The sequence below is a fragment of the Opisthorchis viverrini genome (genome assembly GCF_000715545.1).
Source record: "Opisthorchis viverrini unplaced genomic scaffold opera_v5_27, whole genome shotgun sequence".
Lineage (NCBI taxonomy): Eukaryota > Metazoa > Platyhelminthes > Trematoda > Opisthorchiida > Opisthorchiidae > Opisthorchis > Opisthorchis viverrini.
The window spans coordinates 134,851-157,324 of record NW_008751682.1 but is presented as its reverse complement, the minus strand read 5'-3'; the positions used below and the strand labels follow the sequence as shown (position 1 = coordinate 157,324).

Genomic DNA, 22,474 nt, shown 5'->3' with positions numbered 1-22,474 from the left:
TCAGCATAGACTGGTTTCACAAGAAATCCCTACTGAAGACCTACAACTGACAGAACCGCTGGCCATTTCTTGTCGCTAACCCGGGTCACAGTCGAGATGCAGACAACACTTGTTACTTCTCAGCCAAGTCACACGTCGTTTGCTGCATATCAGATGGTTTGGTTGGCAATATACTTCCAAAGACCTGCATAAAAAACAAGCAGAACCCACGGACAATTCTAGCAGTTTGTGCAACGTTGGCAATAACTTCCAAAGACCTGCATAAAAAACAAGCAGAACCCACGGACAATTCTAGCAGTTTGTGCAACTCCCGTTACTCTGACGTTCTGGAGTCACTAACGTTTCCGGTGTGCACAGAGAGTTTTACCAGGCGTCGGATCCAGCGCTGAACTAGAGTGGTTGCGACAGGAAGGAGTTTGTCGCCGGGTCTCCAGTAGTCATTGTCCTATTGGAGAGCCAATGCTTGAAATACGTCCAACGGTGGGCATATTCCAGTGGCACGTTTCTTCAATCCAGGACGAATTTGTCTTAGATCTCTGGCCGATCGTTCGGTTTGCATTTCGATTGCTCACGCACACCCACTAAGACAATTGGGTTGCATTTGAAACTTCTTCGCCTCGTGATATGCCAACAGACAGGTCGATCCGCTGAAGCCTTGGGCGTGTCGGGATTTCCTAACCGGCAATCCGGACTTGAAACATTCCAGAGTAAGCTGTGCGCGAGTGCGAAAGCCTTCAGGTCAAACGCAGGTGTAGCATCCGATCTCACAAGCCCATCATCGATGATTCACCACCGGATCAGCCGATCGATGCGCTCCACCTACAGGGCGCGTTTGGTCGAGCAGGAGCAGGACCACCGTGAATACGCTGCAGTCATGCCTTGGCAAATTCGTCAGTCATTAAGTGTTTTCGTTGTCTCGCCCCAATTGGGAACTGAATGCTATAAGGATGAAGCTGGTTTGCGCAACATGAAAGGATTGATCGATTAGAACTAAACTTGCGGTTCATGTGTAAAACTAGAATCTGTACATTCCCAAGGGAACTCAGGCATCAAAATTCAGAGGTAATTTACATAGGTTTAAGCCATGTACCATGCTCCCAAGGACAGTATAGGAGTTTCAGTGTTTGGACTCATGCTTTTTTTGTTTTTAACCAAGTTGAAAGGATCCTAACTGACTCGGCTTTTTTAACCACCTCAATGAACCTCGCTTTTCCTTGGTTGTAGGGCGGAGACATGTTCTTTTACAACCTGTTGGATGCGTGCAAGCTTCAGTATGGACATCACAAGTCCCGCACTGCAAAGCGATCAAGTTTCTTGGTCTTTATGAATGAGGTCCATATTTTCAAACAGTTTCGTTTGTTTCCAAAGTCACCCCAGCATCTAAGAGATAATCTTTATCACCGTGGCGACAGCTGGGAATGCGCGATGTCAGTGAAAACCAGCCTGTTTTGAGGTTCACGAGTATATAGTCATGAGTTTGCACACGCTGTCGAACTGTCAAGGATGAGGTTGTCAAGCCGTTTCTTCGCCTGCTGTTGCAAACACCATTTACCAGGTGTCACCGTACGAGTGTTCGACACATTCGTTATCCAAATTCGTAGACTTTTACCACATATTAACAAACAAGCTGTCATCCCAACATTTTTCAATCCGATCCCGTTCAGCCTGATTCCACGCATAGGGTTCGCGGCAGCACAGTCCCAATGAGACTTTTGAGAAGATGAGTGTTATAATGTGAGTTTGCTGCAAGGGGGAAAAACAGTCCGTTGACATGGCCGGTTCTAACGTCTGGAAAAACACAACGGACCGCGAGGTAAACCCGCATAAACTGTCCCTTGCACCATTGTCCGGACGTGGTAAATCGAACTGATATCACCTTAAAGTTGAGTCGTGGATAGGGACGAAAAAACTATCGGATATTCACCATGAGGTTTTCCGAAGTGCAAACAAAAGGTGCTCCGGAGTTGACTTTTGCTTTTAAGGTGAAATAAGATTGATGGTGCTTTTTGTGCCCATATAATATTTAAAGAAAGGTTCTCCTCTATTCAACAGTGAGAGTCGAGAAAGTCAAAAACGGGACTTGCAGGGGGCAGAAACAAAAATCACGATTGGTCCATACACCAGGACATGTAACGATCCCCACTCTCCACAGAAATATGGAAGAATAATATCTCCATCCGCACCGTCTGATAAAGTCATTTTCCCTTTCGGAAATATTCAATTGCCAGATGAATGGACCAGTTGAAAATGTGTAACGACTGACCACGCGCACCGCATCAGCCAATTGAGGTTAAATGAGGCGCAATCATTATCTTCCGAAGATTGACTAATTAGGTTAGTGCTCTCGGGTGCGTTTAGACAAGACGTAAGAAGTTAGAAAAGTATGTGGGAAATGCTGCAGAACGGCAATCTTTGAGTAAGCTCTGGTGAGAGATGCCACAAATAAAATTTTACTATGTTTTGTGGTTCAGTCGGACCGGTTGTATTGGGATCTCGCATTCTCTAATTACATGTATGCACATGTATCAGCCTAGCAAAGAACAAATGGAAATCGTAAAATAAGGAGACAAGTGTTTTGGGTGGTCTTTTGAAAATCTGAATGTGCTAGCTTAAATGCGAGCAGAGGAAATAAAGATGGCAATCAGATGTCAGCAAGAAAAACGACTAATATCTATGAAAAATTAACTAATGTGCCCCGCAGCCTAAATGTTTTCATGAAGGCCATTAAAATCCCTTCTACACGTCAGCATGTTGACGAAGAACAAGTTCATCTGGAACTCCCTAGCTCACACCCCAGTTTGGTAAAAGTCACTTATCAATAGTCACTGAAAGTGAGTAAAATAGTCTTCGATTGGACACTCGTGGGTCATTCGTAGTTTTGTTTAACCGTAGCATACTAGAAATACTACAAGTATAAGAGTGAAATCACAGATTGCTTGGGGAACGTAATATTCGATCAGGTGAATTTCATAGATGCGCAATGAGTCCTCGCTTATTTTCCAAGGGACAGGAGTGAAACTCAATGATAACAAAGGAGGGTGTTTTTGTACAGTTAGTTTGGGCATAACAAACCAAATGTAGCACTTCTTCGCGGAATTGTCAACAAATTCCCATTGACGAGATCTACTCACCACTTTCTTACTCGGACTCATTTTATGCACCAGTACTCGAAAGAAAAGGAAATAAAAACCATTAGTGATCCCTCCAGCGAAACCCAGAATCCCGGTTCGCTGGTATCTGCTTTTGCCTTTGCCCAATAGGTATTTGGGTTCTCATACGAAAGGACAACAGCATCATCATTTTTAACCTTAACTCAGGCCTCATTAAGTCTAATCATTGATTAAGCCGACCATGAAAAATAGTGAACAAACGGTTTTGGAGTGTATAGATAAGGGGAGAGAGAAACACAAAGAGGGAAGTGCAACTGGCTCGGATAAGCATGACCACAGGAATTCGCTACTGACAGTGACATATCATCATAACAAAAAATGCTTCGAATCATTAAGAAGAATATTCCCCCTAAGGTAAGCCGTGTGGGGTACAACATCTAATGCCCCGAATTCTTGTAATCCAGTAACTTCAACACTGTCGTCTAGGGACTTGCAAATATGGAAACAATCGACGAGAAAAACGAAATTTATCAAAAAAATCTAAACTGAAACAAATGGTGGTAGAGATGGGTAGAGTTTATACAATCTCTCTCCAGTGTATAGTAACACTAGTGGAAGGGAAAGACAGAACCTAAACCAGGAAAGACTAAAGAGTAATCAGAAAAAAAGCTACCAAAATAAGAATTGGCGGCATTAGGTGAAGCGTCCAAAATGTGAGAATGGAAACAGATGAATGGACACAAACAGTGCACAAGAAAACGATTTCTTTAACGAGTGAATAGTTAGGGGTGGACGCAGAATGTAATGAAAATCATTCAGCTGTAGCACGCTTTCGGTGCCTAATTGCCATGCCACCAGAAGGAAGCATGAGGGCTGGGACACTGTCAGGTTGCCCAGGGGAGGTTGAGAGGCAGAGGTCGGGTCCGAACCACGGACCTTCCGGTCAGTAAATTCGCGCCTTTAATACTGAGCCACCTCGCCAGAAGCTATTAAAAATCATTAATCACGCTTTTCTTCAAGGTAAAAGTGCATCAAGATGATAGCCCGGATGTGAAATTCAGACGTTCGCAGCTTAATCCAGGTGAAGACAATCACTTAGGAAAAGAAGTGGCCCAAACGAAAAGGCCAAGTTTACAGATAATGTAAAGTCGAGGTTAGAAAAATTGAAGTTCACAAGTCAATCAGGAAATTCGAAATGTGAAGTAGCTGCATCAACGGAAAATGACATATTGACGGCTACACGTCTGCAAACGTCGTCTTAAGTTAAAAAAAAACGTGATGAATATCAGGGACATTCTCTTATATTGGTCAAATACGCCATCCTAAGTTCCGCAAACAAAAAACTAGTACGTGAGGCAGCTACTTTGGTGGTGATGCAGCTCAGTGACCCTAATCGGGCGGACCCTTGTTGGAGTCTGAAAACATTTTTCAACAGGAAGGAACGTCCCTTGGGCAGCTAAGAAAAATCTGGAGTGCTGTGCTCACGTGATGAAGAATTCTCTTCAGTGGGGAATGAACCCGGGGTAGAACACAAGGAAACGACTAATTTACACTTCTACCTTGTGTGATAACCAGCGACTGAGGCACTGAACCAACGGTGAAGACTACTGGTGCACTGTGTTTGTCGTTACGAGACAGTATAACATATGGAACAGCAGCAGATAGGCACCGTTAGTTTAAACTTGGGAGCGACCAGTAACTTTTAAAACTATTATACAAACCAATCGATCCCAGTAAGGGTAAAAAAGGTAACAACGGAAAACTGTAAAGGTTTGAAGTGTGAAACAGTGGCCCGAAACAGTTTGGAGAAAAATCAACACCAGCCATGAGAAAATAATAAGAATGCGCGGGTAGTACGTCCAAAAATCGATGAAATGCTTCGCCCCTTATAGGACTGAATTCGCTGGACAGCGGGCTGTTCGAACAAAAAGGGAGGTGATGGAACTTTTGCAGGTTCGTACGGGTAGCTAGTTTACGCGCTCGAGTAATAAAAATGATGGAACGGTTACAAACACATCTTACCTGGCTCTTGGCCAAAAATAAGTCCACAGTTGGGTTTCGAGGTGCCAGTGTGGGGCTATATATTTTATCCCATATTATGCGGTTCACAGTTCGATTGACAAGATCGGTATGCCCGGTCGGGAATGGAAAGAAAGAATAAAGAGAGCTTCGTAAACATTGAGAATGCACACGATACGATCTTGGAATAAAACAAGAGTTCCCCACAAAAGAAAAAACACCGTACACACCGCCACACTTAGTTGAATGGCACCAGAATCACCCAACATTCCAGTTGGTTTATACGAGAAGCAAACAGCTACACCAATTTTTTTCTCAGGAGATGGAGTGAATATAAGCAAGAAGGATTCACCATCACTTGAAGAGAATTCGATGAAGTCGGTGTGATATCACATGTTGATCCGAGCAAAACGGTGCAAATGTAACGAGTTCCACTGTTAAATTGATGCAGACGAACACTGGTTCCTATTTCGCTATACAATCAGGGGACGGTGAGACGAGAGTACACCAGGGACCGACACCAACTAACGATATCGGGAGACAATGAAAACTGAGAGGACATTGTGGAAAACGAATAATTCAGCTACACTTTTAAAGTCGCAGTCAAGCTGGGCGAAGGTTCTTTGAGGAGCGGTGATATGTGATATTTTTTGGTGGAAAAGTCGGTTTAGTGTCCAGCGAAGTGTAAAACTAGGTTGATTAATGCATAGAGTACGCCAGATGCACCCTCGCCAAGTAGTTGACAGCGAGGAATGATCCGAATCCCCCAACCCATAGAGCTTCTGTCCGATGAATCAGTATAAAGTCTATAGCCTTGTGGACTGAACTGTCACACGACTACGTGTTTTGATTCAAGGCCAGGCTACCCTGCAGTTACGCGAAATCATACACAGAATACCGGTCATGTTGTTGGGAACTTCACCGTGGCATCGTTGTATGGGAAACTGCAGCTTCTTTGGCTGATTGGCTGAAAGCGGACAGCCAAACCCGGCGAACAAATTAATTGCCGTCTGATAACGAATAAGCGCACCCGAGTTACTAATATTCCGATAAGCTGCCAACTGAAGTCCAATGGCCACTTTCGGAAAGACCCAACAGAGGAAGAACACCAAAAAACGGCCGCACCGACCCCGGATAAAACGCAGTACAGCACCACCGATGCACCGTCAAGCTAGAGGACAACGCGATAAGCTGAAGGCGTGGGAAGTTCGGTTTGAGTGCCGAATGCACACCGTCATTTCACACCTGGTTGTCAAGTAAAGTGGGGGGATGGAACTAGAAATCACAGGAAATAACCCGGACTCAGCGGTCGATAACCCGGAATGGATCCTCTCAGAACCTGACGATGGCCGCCGTTGGGATGTTTGTGGGATCATACCTTCAGTCTCCAATAGCGATCGAGCTTCACGACCGTACAACGAACAATATCCCAGTTGTGGCGATCTTCCTTGAAATACCCCCAGCATATAGGGTTGACATCGAAACAGAATATCATACTCAGTGCTGTCCCTCGGGAATGTGGTACGGCACAGCGTGACGGATTTGTTGAATCGCGGTCTAACTGGAACACCTTTGCGTCTGACAGCATCATTATGGTGTGTATCCGATTCACTTCCGACCAAACAATGTTGTCCAGATTCATTATCCAGTACCTGAGCGAAACCAACAGACTACAAGCTGCTAACTACTAAGGCAAAGACACTATCCGTTCGATTAGACGATATGCAGGAAGGGTACGCTAGAGAGAATAACGCTATTTAATGTGGGCTTTAAAGCACTCTGGACAAGACAAAAATCATGCGAAAATTAAATCACTGCACAAGAAAGGAATTGTAGAACGTTGACATCTCAGGTGGCACAATTGAGGGTCGCGTTGTTCTCTAGGCCTGGCGACAAGGTTACCACGCCCAAGGAACAACCCAGCCATCGGTCCACAAGTACCTCGGATGCCACCATAAATTAACGTGATGTTGGTTCAGTGAGGGATGACAAATCCCAACGTGGTCAGTAGGATCTCACTGCTTCATGAAATACGTGAAACACATGCAAAAGTATGCTGAAGTCAGAGCAGGCTGTTAATCTCATTGTAACTGTTCCACTGATCGGGAAAAATCCATTACTGCAGCCTGATTATAATACATAGACTTCATATGCTCATGTCCCTTGGAACTTGCTGTTGAGGATACCAGGCAGTTTTACACATCATATTTATAAATTTTTGTGACCGTTTTTAAAGAGTGTTAGATATCCAATTATACCTCTCCGCTACTGTTTGTCAACGAGGTTGAAGGGAACCACTCCGTCAAGTTTTTCGAAAGTCTTTCCAAGACTTCGAGAGAAATCGACAAGAATGGCTTACCTACGGCCGACAAGGACCACTGTTTAGGCTGATTAGAGGAAAAACAACGGTAATCGCAGTTAAAACAAACGGTTTGGTTATCCTGGCATTTTTCAGGTAGCTTGCAGGAATCAGCTAATCAGTGTCCGTTCACGAATGTTTCCACTGTTTATTTACATGATTTGCAACTGAAGAGATTAGAAAATTTTTAACATCGCAGCATATGTCTCTTGTCAGTTCTCATGGGAGCTTTTTTATAGCTTCACCTTCCGATCACTGGCTGAGGGTCTTGTGAGCAGAGAGGAGAAACAGGAGCTGTTTGGTGTCCATCGATGTACGTCATTCTATTGGAGGCTTTTCATTTGGTCAAGGTATGACCATCACTTATGCGTAGTTGATGTTTATGAGCTCTGGCCACAGAGCGGATATAGGACTGACTACCGTTTCGACTGGCACGGTCAGGCTATGAGGTGCCAATGCCCCCACACAGTACCGTTCCGTGCACCTGTGTGAATTGATTGAACTGGTCAAATAAAACAATGTGGTTTCGGTTTAAGAGTGGTTTGGTAAACAAGCAGTAATTTTATTGCTGGGCCGTGTTTCACTTTGGGTACCCAAGCTTCGTCGGGCCAAGTGAATAAGTTATAAGGCTGACCGAATTTTAAGACAGTCAGAGAAGCCGCCTCTGAGATTTTCTGCAACTAGCAGTATTGGATGTCAGTCAGGTGGTCTCGTTTGTTGGTTAATGTGAATGACTAAGGCCATGATAGGTTGGTGAGGGGGGTTGTCATCATGTTGAATCAGGATTTTATAGCATTGCTTTTCCGGTCATCATCATAAAATATTCCTATTGGATGTGGTTAGGATAATCTGCTGGTCTACATTTTTTTAGGTGGTACTACGACAATCGGACTGGGGTTGGGGGATTAAGCGGACCTTGCTCTGCTTGGGTTTTGTACTTCAGACCCAGAATATTTCAGTGATAACCGCATACCGCCTCGTGTCATCTCGGCTAATCTAAAACCAATAACAATAACAGCTGTTCAACTGTAACACTTTTTCGGTGCCCATCTACAATTCCACCCTAAAAAAGCACGAGGACTAAGATACTGCCAGTTTACCCAAGCCTAAATAGGTGATATTGAGATGCTGAGGTTGGGTTCGAACCATGGGCTTTCTGGTCAGGAAGTTCACGTCTAAAACCACTCATCACACACTTGCCCGTTCTAAGCCATCCATTGCATTTACGCTTGTGTGTTCAGCGACCCCTACCGCCTCGGTCACCAGCCGCCCTGGTGTGAATCGTAACCTCTGTCCCAAAATTTCGGCATTTTCTAAACTTATTGTGCCCAGTGTCCAGTGCATGTCCCACCAATGCCGAGTCTTGAACTAGCACCCAATTTCTACGTTTCTGAGTGGCCTGTTCATACACCGCTTATCCTCACTGATTCTGGTATACAACTCTCTAGCTGCTACCTATGTAAACGTTCGTGCGGTCGCTACGTTCACTTTGTATACATAGTTCCCAGTCCTATCAACCGGGAGACGATCCTTCAATTGAACCGATACTGAACGTAAAGCTTTCCCCTTCTGGAATGCTACTCTAATCCTAGTCACATTCAACATCCTTCTAATGATTTCAGATGCCCTTGTTTTGTGTGGCATAACTGCTGTTCCGACACACCCATTGTTGGGTCTTGGTGTTGGGGCCAATATCCGTCTAAGATGCCGCCTAATTAGACCCACGGGGTATCTGCTGTCTTGAAGTCTCTTTTTAATCTCAATTTGTGCTGTTGTTCAGTCGACTCCCTCTGCGGTCTTCTTGGTCGAGTGAATATTGTTGAGTAGTTTGAGACCGCACAATGTCTATTGGTTTCTGGTAAGCAGTACTTTCTAACTTCCCATCACTCTTGTGTGTCATGCAACCTAGGAAAGGCAGTGCACCTGACATGGAGTCTACCTCCAGGCCAAACTAAATGTGAGTGTTAAGATATTGACAGAATTCCTTAACCTTATCGCGCCTCCTCACAACAAACGTGTTACCTACCTAGCGCCAGAAAAACCTCGGTGGACACCTGAATCTGGCTAAAGCTTTCTGTTCGGAGTCTTCCACATACATATCGGAGAGAATCGGAGACCCCATCGTCAGACAACATACTTGAGAGTACATAACCGAGTTTAAGAAAAGTAACCGAGGCTTAAGTATATTTTGGTGCCGTCGATTATCTCGGTTACGGAGAGTTGCGATCATTCTTGTGTAGATGTGTCTCTCAGTAGCAACCGCCTTGATACTTCAAGAAGGTCTATCATAGGAACAATTGTATACATCGAAAGAGAACAAATGACCAGTTTGTCTAGCTCCAACGGAAACTTAGCTACCTTTTTAAGACAAAATCATACGGACTTTGCATGTGTGGATGACTTGTCCGTAAGTGGTTCTAGGATACCTGCCAGAAATCTGGTCAGCTCACGTGGTGGTGAAACTATGCCATTCACTATTGACCTTGTGGGAACATTCACCTTGTGAATTTTAGGAAGCACATGAGGCCGTGGTGGGATTGCACTTTATGGATACAGTCGACACCAATTGCCTTGTTTCAGATGATTTATACCCTCATGACTTTAAAATTGCTCCTATTCATTACTGACATAGTCTACCCGCTGCCTATTTGTCGGTAAGGTCCGTCGGCTTAGTGTTGCCTAACCTTTTGCATATAGTCACCCTTACTCATGAAAACCTGGCCTTACCCTTAACTGCCTTTGTGATTATGATATAATTCACGTGTTTAAAGGCGTTTAAAGCTCCTCGCTAAATTTGAAGTCCGCGATTGTTGAAACTTCAGGACTGTGCCCAACTCCACTAGCAATTTCTCTGCTTCCATCGGGGGGAATTTCCTGAAACACGAATTAAACACTAAGAATAACCTCCACTGCCCTTATGGCTTTCTTGCTGCGAGATTCAACCTCTCCTCTAGCAGACAACGCTCATTCAGAGCTGAGGATCGATTTGATAAATCGACTCCCCCGCAGTAGCTAGTAGACGGCTTAATCTTTCCAACTGATTGACTAGAACAGTTCCGGAGAAACTAGCCTTCCGAACTCACGTATTCGTGTCTTTGTATTGTCGACATTCAGAGTATTTTATATCCGCCTCATCCTCTTCAGTGCTAAGTAATTCGAAATTTACGGATAAGTGCGGGCTGAAGATCGGGTTGACGACATGCGTTGTGGCGGATATCAGATAAATGGTGGGTGGTTCGATAAACGATGTCTGAGAAAGCTGAACTCTGGCAGAAGCGAGAGACGAATAGGGGGGCTTATGAATCTAGTGTTGAAAACGCGATGGTTCTCCCAGCTTGCACCCGATTTCGCCAATCGAACTTATTCACTCAATAATTTCAGAAAATACGATCCGTAGGTGATTCCAATCAATTGAAAAATTGCTGGAAACAATTGAGAGGTATGGTAGACAATCAGTGCAGTTATTGCTGGATCACTTTCCACCAGCATTTTCCATCAATTAATACAGAATAATAGCTGAATCTTTCTCCAGCTTCTGGAATTGTGAGGGATTTTAGAGAGCAGGTATTTTGTGCTCCGCAACGCGCAATCTCAGTGGCCAGTACTACACACTAAACCAGTTTCCACAACTGATTTTGTGTATGTAGTTTGGTAAGTTAGTCTGATGGAATCTTTAGGCTGTATCAAGTGATTATTAGTGGTCATGTGCGTATGTAAAATTAAGAAAAAACGGCACGCATTCACATAGCAGTTTGTGCACCGTTAGGGATCTGAACTGTTGATGAGATAGAAGTTTCTGGGTTTCCCGCTATCTGAAACCAGTCGGATACAGAAAAATTAATCCGCCGCAGCATATTCATCACCATCATCTGTAAAAAACCGCGAACATACTGTAGTGGCTATACCTGCCATGACTTCGTTCACCGATGATTTGAGGTGAGTGGGCTGATGCCACGGTGGTCTTCACACACCATCCAAGTACCGTTTTTGAAGAGCGAAATAACTGTCGATGTGCCTCATTCTCCAGACACTCACCCCATTTTGCACTAATGAGATCAGCTAGATGGGTCAACAGGGATTCTTTGCCTTCTTTGGAAAGGGTTGAATAAAGACCATCTGATGCTGGTGCCTTCTCACATTTAATTATGAGAAGTTCATATTTCACTTATTTTTCGACGGGCGACTGAGGTTGTACTCCGTTCGCCCATATGCAAACGTTTAGGATGAGATTTCGTACTGACTATAAACAGCTCATGATAACCACTGGAAGACTCGCTGTCCGTTGCCTGTTCGACGAGCATCGACTCCGAATCGACCGCCCAGTTGTGATTCCAGGTAGCTCAGACGACCAATCTGGGCATTCATATCACCCGTGAGGACCAAAATCTCAGTGATTCTCACTGAACGAACGAGTCCAGATATCTCTCTATAGAAAGTACTCTTATCAGTGGTAGAACCGCAGCCCGTTGGGGAATAAGTCGACACTACAAAACAGGCCGTTTTGAGACGTTTGGGTTTTGCATGTGTTTCAGAGATGCAGCGTACATCAGTTTTAGGGAGGTGTGGGCACTGGACACACGTTAATTGTTTGCCAGTTTGACATAGAGTATGGACGCTAAGAGCTCCTATGTTGAAAGGATTTTGTGGATTTCGCAAGGTGTTATTTTGTTTATTATCGACAGTCAGTGTGGAGCATGTGGAGCATGAGGTACATCAGTCGGAGTGCAGACAGTCAAATGACCCAGCAGCGTTCGCTTGTATGGTAGAAAGGGGTTTAGGAAGAACGTCGGTGGACAAAGACCTGTGCGGGCAAATAATAATTCCCGGTTGCCCAGGTCGAGGAAGGGGTTGAGGTGCCCCATCTTGAGCCTGTGGCTCAAAAGTTTGACACACAAGGCAGTGGGAAGATGTAATGTTTTGTTGGAGGAACCTCCTCCTAACCTCTAACTTAAAGACCTGTGCAAATAATAATTCCCGGTTGCCCAGGTCGAGGAAGGGGTTGAGGTGCCCCATCTTGAGCCTGTGGCTCAAAAGTTTGACACACAAGGCAGTGGGAAGATGTAATGTTTTGTTGGAGGAACCTCCTCCTAACCTCTAACTTAAAAATCAGACCCACTAGGAAGCAGGCAGTAGGGTTTTCTTTGAGGACGCTTCCCGTAGCCGACCACTTTGAATGTTGCTGCGGTCGTCAGACAGACACGCTGATTAGGAATGGGACCTAATTAATTTCTCGGGCATAAAGGGTTGAAATATAGCCTCTCCGATATTGCCAGCGGTCTCAAAGATAACCAAACACTAACGACATATCACATTATGTTGAACTGAGGCCGACCGTTATCAATGACTCTTTAGCTACAAAGTGAGCGACGTTTTTCACAACACTAGGAGATACCAGCTCTATTAAGGTCAGTCCAAAAGTTCAGAATCTGAACCCAGTGCATTCAGGGAAATTCAGAGTTGATTTGTCTTGTGTTGCCCCCACACAATACCACTAATGCACCACCCAGCAGTCTCGCTATGACCAATGGACACAACGGTACTGAAAGAAACTGTGGCAGCTAGAACCACTGTACGGTAAGCACGCGGTTCTTACACCTGATGATGATTTCTCGATTTGAGAGGAATAGACATCCTATTCTCGTTTAGACGTAGAAGACAATAAGTCTAGTATAAAACAAAACAAAACAATACAATACAATATAATACAATAGACCAGCACGTAAACACAATCCCATTTACATGAATCTAAGAAAGCCCGCTGAAGATTAACTTTCCACTCACTTTAGAAAGATGGATCGTAGCAACTGATCTGGAGAGATCGGCAACCTCCTCTCGTTGAGCAGAGGGAACGTGGCGAGAGGTTGATCCAGAATCAGGTGACACATATGCGAGACGAGGACTTCCTCCGTTCGATGGAACATTGAGCGCAGGTGAAAAGTGACGGGAACTCCTGTATTTCGCGGGCTGAAGAAGGAAAACGAGCATGCGGGATGAACAGATGGTTAAGCCACTAGAATATTTGAGTCACAACTGCGATTTAACCTGGATGCGCGACAAACTAGAAAGTAAACGCTAATTTCGGACGAAGCACTACATACATCAAACTTCATTTTGGCATATCGTTTAAGGAACAAAAAGTTCTGACCTTCTGAACCGTAATAATAAAGGAACTGTTTGAATTGGTGAATGACGGGGATTCGTGGCACACAAATGTCGGGGCGGATTTCCATAAAAATACTAAAACTATATCGGGTTCGTTTCGCAAGCATTAAGTTTCACATATTTTCTAATGTAATAGGGCCTAAAGTCCACGCGGTGGAAGTACACCAAGCAAGCGGCAAACATGTCGTCAGACAATAAAAACCAGTGTACATGTCATCTGATTCGGTGGACAGCCGCGACCGGTTGTGTAACGAAGCCACTTTTTTCCAAAACCACACAAAGAATAGGTGATGTGCTTCCTACTTTATGAACAAGGAAACAGCAAATCACAGACACCGTTACCAACTACGTAATCAGATACAAACGAGACTAGTAAATTCAGATTCCATCGGATACCATCGGGAGTATGTATCATGATAAACGGACGTATCCACCCTATACTCCCCCCGAGATGCATCCATAAGCTATGTGACAGCGCAGCCTCTGTTCATTCCTATCCACTAGCTTCTCGTGATTGTTTCCTCCGGATTAGGGCGAAGCGGAGATCCGAACTGATAGTCAAATGGATGCCTATCTCGGAGAAGTGGTTAAACCATTCAAGACGACGTAGTAGGCATTTTACAACGTGGTTTAGGGACGACAAAGCTGAACCACTGCAGCTGGCCGGCGAACATGAGACTAGAGTACACCGGGCGTCCAGGATTACTTACCTCCATTTGAAAAGCGTAAGACCAAAAGCACAAGCACTCAGCCGAGGGTGAAGACCATACTCCGGTGTTGCGCATCAAGTACTAATCGACCAAATGATTTACGGAAATTCCTCTAGGGCAAATGAATACCTTCATCGTTTAGCCGTCCGGGAAGCAAGTTGCCCAAATCAATTACATGAAATTGAATTGCATCTTTAGCCTCTACGCCAGATCTCACTGGACCGTATTGGCTGCGCAGGCGCTGTCAGATAACACTCCCAAATCTTCAACCACTTATACGGTTTGGTTAAGCATCCTCGATCTCAGTCTGCCCCCTTCATTGCGTCCGACCAACTCTCGGAGTTTTGATCAGCGAGGCACAATCAATAGTCGATCTACGTCCCTTAACACGTCGTTGAAGCCTTCACAACCTCTGACACCGACTGGAAACCTCATTCTGGGTCTCCAAATCGCACTCAACTTACAGCCTTGAAGTGCGCCAGCATTGATGTAAGCATAGCAACAAGTGGCGATGGCACGGAAACTTGAATCCCTGAACTTAAGTGTGCCATATATCGCGGGTTAGACAAAGCCAATATAGAACTTACACTACAGTCTTCGAAGCCTGACTCAAGAAAACTGCACAAACTAATGTTGTGCGGAGCGGAAGTTACAGACTAGATCGTGGTATGATTTGCACTAAGCATTTTCGCAAAGTCCGCACAATTTTATTGGTTTCCGATTAACAGCAGATTTGTGCCTCACAATCTGACCATACCTTTAGATTCTCAAAGATACATGGGAATATAGCCTATTTTTCTGAGGTTGCATACGCTCCAATCAAATGCAGTCATGGCGATGAGAAAGATTCAATTTCATGGGTACTCGGCACAGACATGCTGGTATTCGCCGGGGACATGGGTGCTCAGATTGGCAGACTCGGTCTAGACAATGATATAGCTGACTGACATTCTATAGCCATTCAGAGTACCGATGCTGAAAGATGACAACTGCGACCATACCGAAAACCGTTCAAATACAAGCGAGTTATTTTGCGCTCACCCTCTTCTAATCAACCATAGAAGCAGACTTGTCACGTGGCAGCCAGTTGTTACCGAACAGACTGTGTTCAGGACTGTTGACCGTATTGGAATGCATAGGTTAACTTGGTAACAAATAGGCGTCACTAAAACTGAAGTGGCACAATCGCGTTGTGTTGAAGTTGTTGATTCTGTCACCGCCTTTGTCCAAAGACACGATGACTATTGGTTACACGTTTGTGATAGGGAGCAGCCACTAGGCACCGAGGCTTGTGCTACAGTTATGCGGAAAAAAAGGTGGAAAACGCTTCTCGCTCACTGGAGATAAAAGAGACCCACTGACTAGAAGCAACTACAACTACGTGAACAATATACTCAACAGAAACTTCGTGGATTCAAGATGCTAAGAAACCACATCGAGCAACTACCCAAGACTTTTCAAAATTATTCTGGAGTTCGACTTTCTGGAACCCATAGGTTCCGGAAATTGGAACCAAGGAACTTATACTGGATCATTTTGCTTCGTCACTATGATACCAATCTTCAACGATGACATTCTGGGTACATCAGTCATCAAACTCATTATACGTTTTGGATTTCAGCGTCATGAGGCGAGGTGAAACTCTGCAAAGGAAAACCGACTTTGGCAAGTCAGTAAATCTGTTCGAATAAGTTTTTTTCAATTAGCTAGAGGAGAAATCAAGCAGTGTTTTAAAAAGCAGATAATGAAGATATGCTCTCCTCAACTTCTCCTAGAACAAGCAAAATAGCCATCTTGAAAGATCAAGTGTTCAGACTACCAGCCGACAGGTCGCGAGTTCGAAACCCAATAGAGTTTTGCGAAATTGGCACTGTTGATGATCCCTAAAATCGAAACAGCTGTAAAGTGCTGGGCAGTTTCACTTACAGGATCGAATCTCCATAAAAATATTGAACGATCTATAACCAAAACGATGCAGTGTCTAAAACAAACAGAAACCCATTATCAGCTAAAAAAAGCGTGTTCACAGCAATATGCCATTTCAAAGAGAATTAGTTCTTGCAGAGATAACACGAGGATACATCCCATTACATTGCTTCAACCCGTAAAGCTGCCATTTTGTGTCTGATTCTTAGTTTCAACTCTGCTGCCATTTTCCAGCTGCAGGATGAAAATGTCAGTAGCCTGTTTTGCGTACAATCTTCTATGTGCTCGTGGTGGAGGTTGTGTGTCGGTCATAAGATGAGGCATTTGTCGGGCGGAATACGAGATCATAAACCGAAATGACTGAATCACGGATTGCGGAAGGCCATCCCTAACGCATTGCCGATGACCGAAACCAAACCTATAAGAAGGCTGTTTTTCTATAATAATTGTTTCGCCAAACTGTAGTCCTTCAGAGAATAGAGTTTCCGACGAACTTTTTTTCACTCCCAAAATAGGGTTCCATCACCGCACAACGAAAGATTTACATCCATAGTAAGTGCGCTCGCGAGAAAAACCATACTTCGCCAACATTTCTTTCGACATCCTGCAGATAATATGCGGTGTGCTATTAGTCAGCTGGTCCGAATAATTATTATGCATCTGTCACTTTGTTTTGTAATCGCAGGAGAGAACAACGTGACTAACAGATCGCTTTCCACCTGACCCATACAACGCACCGGATTAGACGGCCTGAATAGTCCAATTTAACTTACCTAGAAGGTGCGCGTCATAACTAGCATTAAAATAAACGTCATTATCACAAAAACAAGTAAGACAGGTTTCAACCAACTAGTCATCTACCTACCTATCTACAATTTGATGTATGAGTGCACATCAGATTTGGTTTATTTCTCGCGCAACCTGTGATAATCACACGTAGCATTTTCAACACACACTGGTACTCGATAATTTGGCGCCAAGCTAACAGGCGGAAACATCGAAAAAAAACCTGCTTCGGGACACGGTGCGCAAGACCCGGTGACCGGGTCTTGTGCTTGGCAAAGCTTCAAATGATGCTGAGCCTCAAAAAAACGGTAAGCAAACTGGACCAGCATCGTCAAAAAACTTCTCAAATATCAGGCGGCTGTTGATCTGTTCGCCGAGCTTGGCAACTGACTTGCAAACGTTTCGTCACCATACGAGGAGACATCATCAGTTCGCACCCGACCAGCAACTAATAAAGTCACCCAATATTTCGACACACTTCTTAAATACGGTGCTCAGACGTACTTGTTTCGATAGTACTCGAATACGAGGTCGAATTCCTTTTGATCGCTTAGCAAGCGTTACTCTTTTCACCCCTAGTATAGCACTCGCCCATATGAAGGTATGACAGTAATACGATGTATTTGTGTGAGAGTGAAATCAGATACAAAACAGTGGAACAAACGAACGGTTACGTGCACAAAAAGCTGTGCGGAACAAGTAATTCATTCAGGGTAAGGGATAAAAAAGGACTGCCGTCGAATTAGACGAACTAACTCGGGTAGGACACAAACGTCACAGAAATCACGATACATATGATGCGAAAAACATCCGGTTGGTAAATAAGGGACAAATGTAGACATAACTGGAGGGTCCACACCAATAGTTCCACCACTACCGTAACGGCGGATACTACTAATAAGGCATGCAACGAAGGCCTTTCCTCTTTTCAGTACTACTACTACTACTCACCTCCGTATATTGTGACTCGGCATACGGTCTTGGTAGAACTCCCATAGAAGGTGCATGCATCTCGTAGTCATACATTTCTCGCAGGGGAGAAGAAAGATCCACAGGCCACTTTGAAGCAGCAGCCAGACGACCAAAAGCCCTATCTCCAGTAGCCTCCGAAGACCCCCGTGCTTTGATTGCCTCGGGAGATGGACCAGCGTCAGCACCAGAAGCGGTCAACCGAGGAGTCGGATCCCATCCTGGAGGAGCCTCGTAATGCACAAGGTATTGACACATATGGGTATAAGTATCACCCTCAGCAGGCTCGTTCGCATATATCTCCAACCCGTATTCGCCTATAAGTAAGAAAATGTAGCGAAATATTAACGGGGAAACTCAACTTCAGGGTAACCGAAGCCGTGGGCCTGAAAAAGTGATGTTTAGAGTGGATGGAGAACCAAGGTACTTTAAAAACGGACAGAGGAAGAAATTGTCCTTGTTGCAACGGGTAGAACATTACTGAAATGCGTGTCTAAGAGTAGGTTTTGTCAAATAATTGAGTCGGTAGGCACCTCAGACCGATATCAAAGGCAGTACAATTCAGTTTACCACTGGTGACAAGATGCTGATGCACACAGAAGAGGGTGGTCCACATCGCCAAAGCGCAGTCCCTAAATCAGGATTTATTGTGAAAAGGATAACCCGATAAACAGTGACCATAAAAGATCACATTTTAAGCACAACATTTTCTAAGTGACTTTATCACGGTGGACTATCGCGTTCCGGTTGAAATGCTCCACAGTCCTATTCAGTGGTCACATCCCAATTCACTAACTGAAGGACGTAGGGCTAGGTGAATTAGCAACCTGTGGCTTTGTGCACACACCCACATACCGCCATGTGGCTACTGTGAATCTCCGCAGATGGCTGGATGTTTCGGATTGCCGATGTGAATGACTCATCAATCCACTGTCCAGACAGTCACGTGGACAGGAGCGAGCGTGTGGCAATGGTAGAGTACGGATGCTTTGAGGGCTACAGCTGGCAAGAGTCATCGTAGATGTCGCTACAACTACCATCGGAATAGGTAAAAAAGGTTGAAAAACGAAGAAAGCTACAACATACACGAATAGGACTTAAAACCATGAGAATACGTAGCAAGAGAACTGGTTGTGAAAAAAAGTAACTATATGTGAATTTCGATTTGATAAGCGGATTGCCGTAGAGTGACGAGGACGGTGTACATCCGTTCGTAGATAGATGCTGCCTGGGGTCCCAGGTGCCATGGATCAGTTGTTACGGTGAGATCTTCAATTCCGTAATTCTTGAACAACAGTCCTACCGATTGCATGAATCCACAACGCACTTTGGCGTACGCAGCAGGTAACCAACGCGATTAAAGTCTCTGAGTGAAGGTCACGCTACACGGTTTTCTTTAGGCTTAACCTCATGTCAACTGACATTTTTGTGTCTGAAAAATTATTCGTTGAAACTAGGGAGGGGATGTGTGAAAGTTGTCCGATGTTGACTAATCGCTCTGATAAAAGAACAAGGGTTTGCAGGTGGGAGTCAGTGTAGGCAATAAATATTTTGATAAGTCCCAATCTGTGTATGGAAAACTAATAAATGAAAAGCGTTGGTGGTTGATCGAGTGACTGTTGATCCGTTCGACGAGCTTGGCAAATGACTTGCGATAGACCAACAACCAGGGATTCGTGTTTTCCACGCAATGGTAAGTTAAAGCTGATGAAGAAAATCGCGACAGTAGCTACACAAGCCTTCTGATCGCTTTATGGGGAGAGTAAGATTAATATGTGTTCACTCGAGTCAAATGACACCAAATACATCGACCGATACTTGATATTTGCCATGTATGAATACATCCGTGCACTCGGTGATGCCTAGATCTCTATGTTCAAGGAGAAGCAGATTATGGTCCGACTTCGTGATATTTCACCTACAGATACTGTAGCTTCTATTTTTATCTGGGCCAAATTTGTTCCAATCCCTTGAAATCTCGTTTGTCCATCTGTTCTCGAGTTCGCGCACATGCTATAGTTTGATTTGCTCCCAGTATAAGTAGAGTAGCTCACCCGTGATTGGTAGTGGTTGCTTTTGTACCCACTTTATCTCTCATCATCATCATCATCATCATCGACGGCATGATATTGGTGTTCAACACCGAAGCTTCGCTGCCGTAAGTTCAGACCCCACTGAGTCGTGACTTGTAATGACTCGAGGCCACAGAGGCGAATTGGCGGATCATTTGACTGTTATCTTTGACCCCGGAAAAGCGAAGGACTCAGATTCCCTGTACTTAATCCGGCTAATTGTTTGTCCATAGTACCATAGAATAAGGGGTCTAGAAGTTGGTTATGCTACTTAGGATAGATCCACTTAGTCTAAGTCAGCGCTCTGTCCGGTCGAAATTACAAACACTAACCAACTTCTCCTTTTAAATGCACTACAGGGTGCCCCAAAATAAATCTTTCCGTATCTTTGAATGCGATTAAGAGGGTTTATGCAAGAAAAAATGATACTCGCTGAATATGTTGAACAAACGCGGTGAGAGAGAACAAAGAAGAGCACGCCTGATCAGAAATGGACCAGAACGAATGGGGTACAGCAGGGCTCATTTGCGTTGAGAATTGGTCTGCAGAGCCCGTTAGGAAACACCGCAGTAACCGGGGTGTTCAGGTGAGTTTTTAGATACATCAAGAATCTCAAGCCGTATTTTTCACGAGGTAACGAACAATACTTGAAGAGAACATTGACATTCAATATATAGGGAGCTGAGCAGTCCCACTGATATCACCCCCAAGTTAATCAGGCTGACCGCAGCTTCAAATCCGTTTGACTTTATTTCCGTCCACCCAACTCGCTTAAAAAGATTCACTGGCCGAATAACTCACCCATATTTACTGCTAATAGGCTGATTAGGAGAAAGAGAACGTTGCACTTGGTCATGTTTCTCATCGGATCAATTTCAACGATCCAAGTTGAGTCAAAACAGTTCACACAAGGACGCTGACATCAGGTAGTTCGTTTATCTGTGGTTACGCTTTCGCATATAATATGAAGAACAGACGTAATGACGTGAAAGGACGTATGCTAGTGGAAAAACTAAAAATTGCAGACAGTTCCGAAGTCCGAGAGATACAAAAGTAGTATCTAGAAAACAAAGCGGTGAATAGAGGTACGAAATAGAAATATTTGATTGGAATCATAATAGCAAAGGGACAATCAACCCGTTAAGACGTGTGAATGTTAATACTCAGTTCCTCTCTGACAAAGTATGCGCAAAGTTTAGGAAATCCGATAATAATAGTTCAGTTGTAACGCCCGTTACCTAGCTGCCATACCACCCGAAGGAAACACGAGGGCTGAGATATTTCCAGGTTACCCAAACTCACACAGAAGCAGCTGAGATGCAGAGGCTGGATTTGAACGACGGAAATTCCGGCCAGTGAATTCGCGCCTAAATCAATGAGCCACCGGATGAAGATAAAAAGGATGACCATTGAGCCAAGAAAGAGCAATACATATATGATTTAGAATACGGTGGCAAAACGGCGTCCCAAATGTGTTCACGATAAAAAGGATAGGACGACTTTGTAGGATTTTATTTAGTCTCTTGGGAGTTCTCCCCATTATTATTTGATGTATCATTCAATTGGCCGCTTTGGTTTATGTATTAAAAAAGAATCCTTGTTTGAAACGTAAAACCCAACCTAGCTCACTATTCTCTGCAGGGAATCTTCCTCCAAAACAACGTGAGGTAACGCACGTTAATGCAAGATTAAGGTTAATTTCGATCAGGATTTCTTCCTGCAAGTGAGGTTCACCTATGCTCAAAAGCCGAGAAGAATCATTTTCTAGAAACAGGATCATCTCATTGACATGACCGAAATTCCCCACTTATTTTCCGAACTGTTGTCAGACTGAACTAGTAGGATGGGGTGTGTGCAAAGCTTTAGTGTCATCGACTGTTGGAAAAATGAGAACCTAACATACCAAGCGCGGCATCTTTACGCGGCAACTCAAACATTCTGACGCGAAAAATCCGGGTCCGTGGTGATGGACTTGTTTGACCCGTCACTCTAGATCAATAACGGAGGAAAAGTAACCACCTTATCCCCTACAACGCGGTCTGCAATGAGAATTAGAACTCGCGAATGGGGTACACAGTAAACATCGTAAGCATAAAGTAAACACGAAAATGTTCCGACACCGCTGATGTTGTCCTTACTTGTCATGCATTGCCGCACTTCTTTGTCCAACAATCGGTTGAACATGAAGTCGGTATCCTTGCCAGTGGGCTTAAGGCTTGTCTGAGGGACGAAGGCTCTCTGTATCCATTTATCAACCACACAACATGCTAAGGCTTGATCGATTGCAGTGTACGTATTACGTGACAAGCGCTAGAACGAAACTCCAAGCAAGCTAACAGCCGTGGAGCTTTCCCGAAAAAA

General features: G+C 44.3%; 1 protein-coding gene across 1 annotated transcript in view; it reads right to left on the bottom strand.

The window, feature by feature from the left end:
- Positions 1-22,474, bottom strand: part of T265_02193 (hypothetical protein) — a gene marked incomplete at both ends in the record, with an annotated part of 73,156 nt that overhangs the window by 42,404 nt on the left and 8,278 nt on the right. Inside the window, 3 exons of the mRNA XM_009166381.1 lie at positions 5,133-5,187; positions 13,270-13,452; positions 18,024-18,358. Of these exons, the coding sequence (XP_009164645.1) occupies positions 5,133-5,187; positions 13,270-13,452; positions 18,024-18,358 (573 nt within the window). The remainder of the gene's footprint in view (positions 1-5,132; positions 5,188-13,269; positions 13,453-18,023; positions 18,359-22,474) is intronic.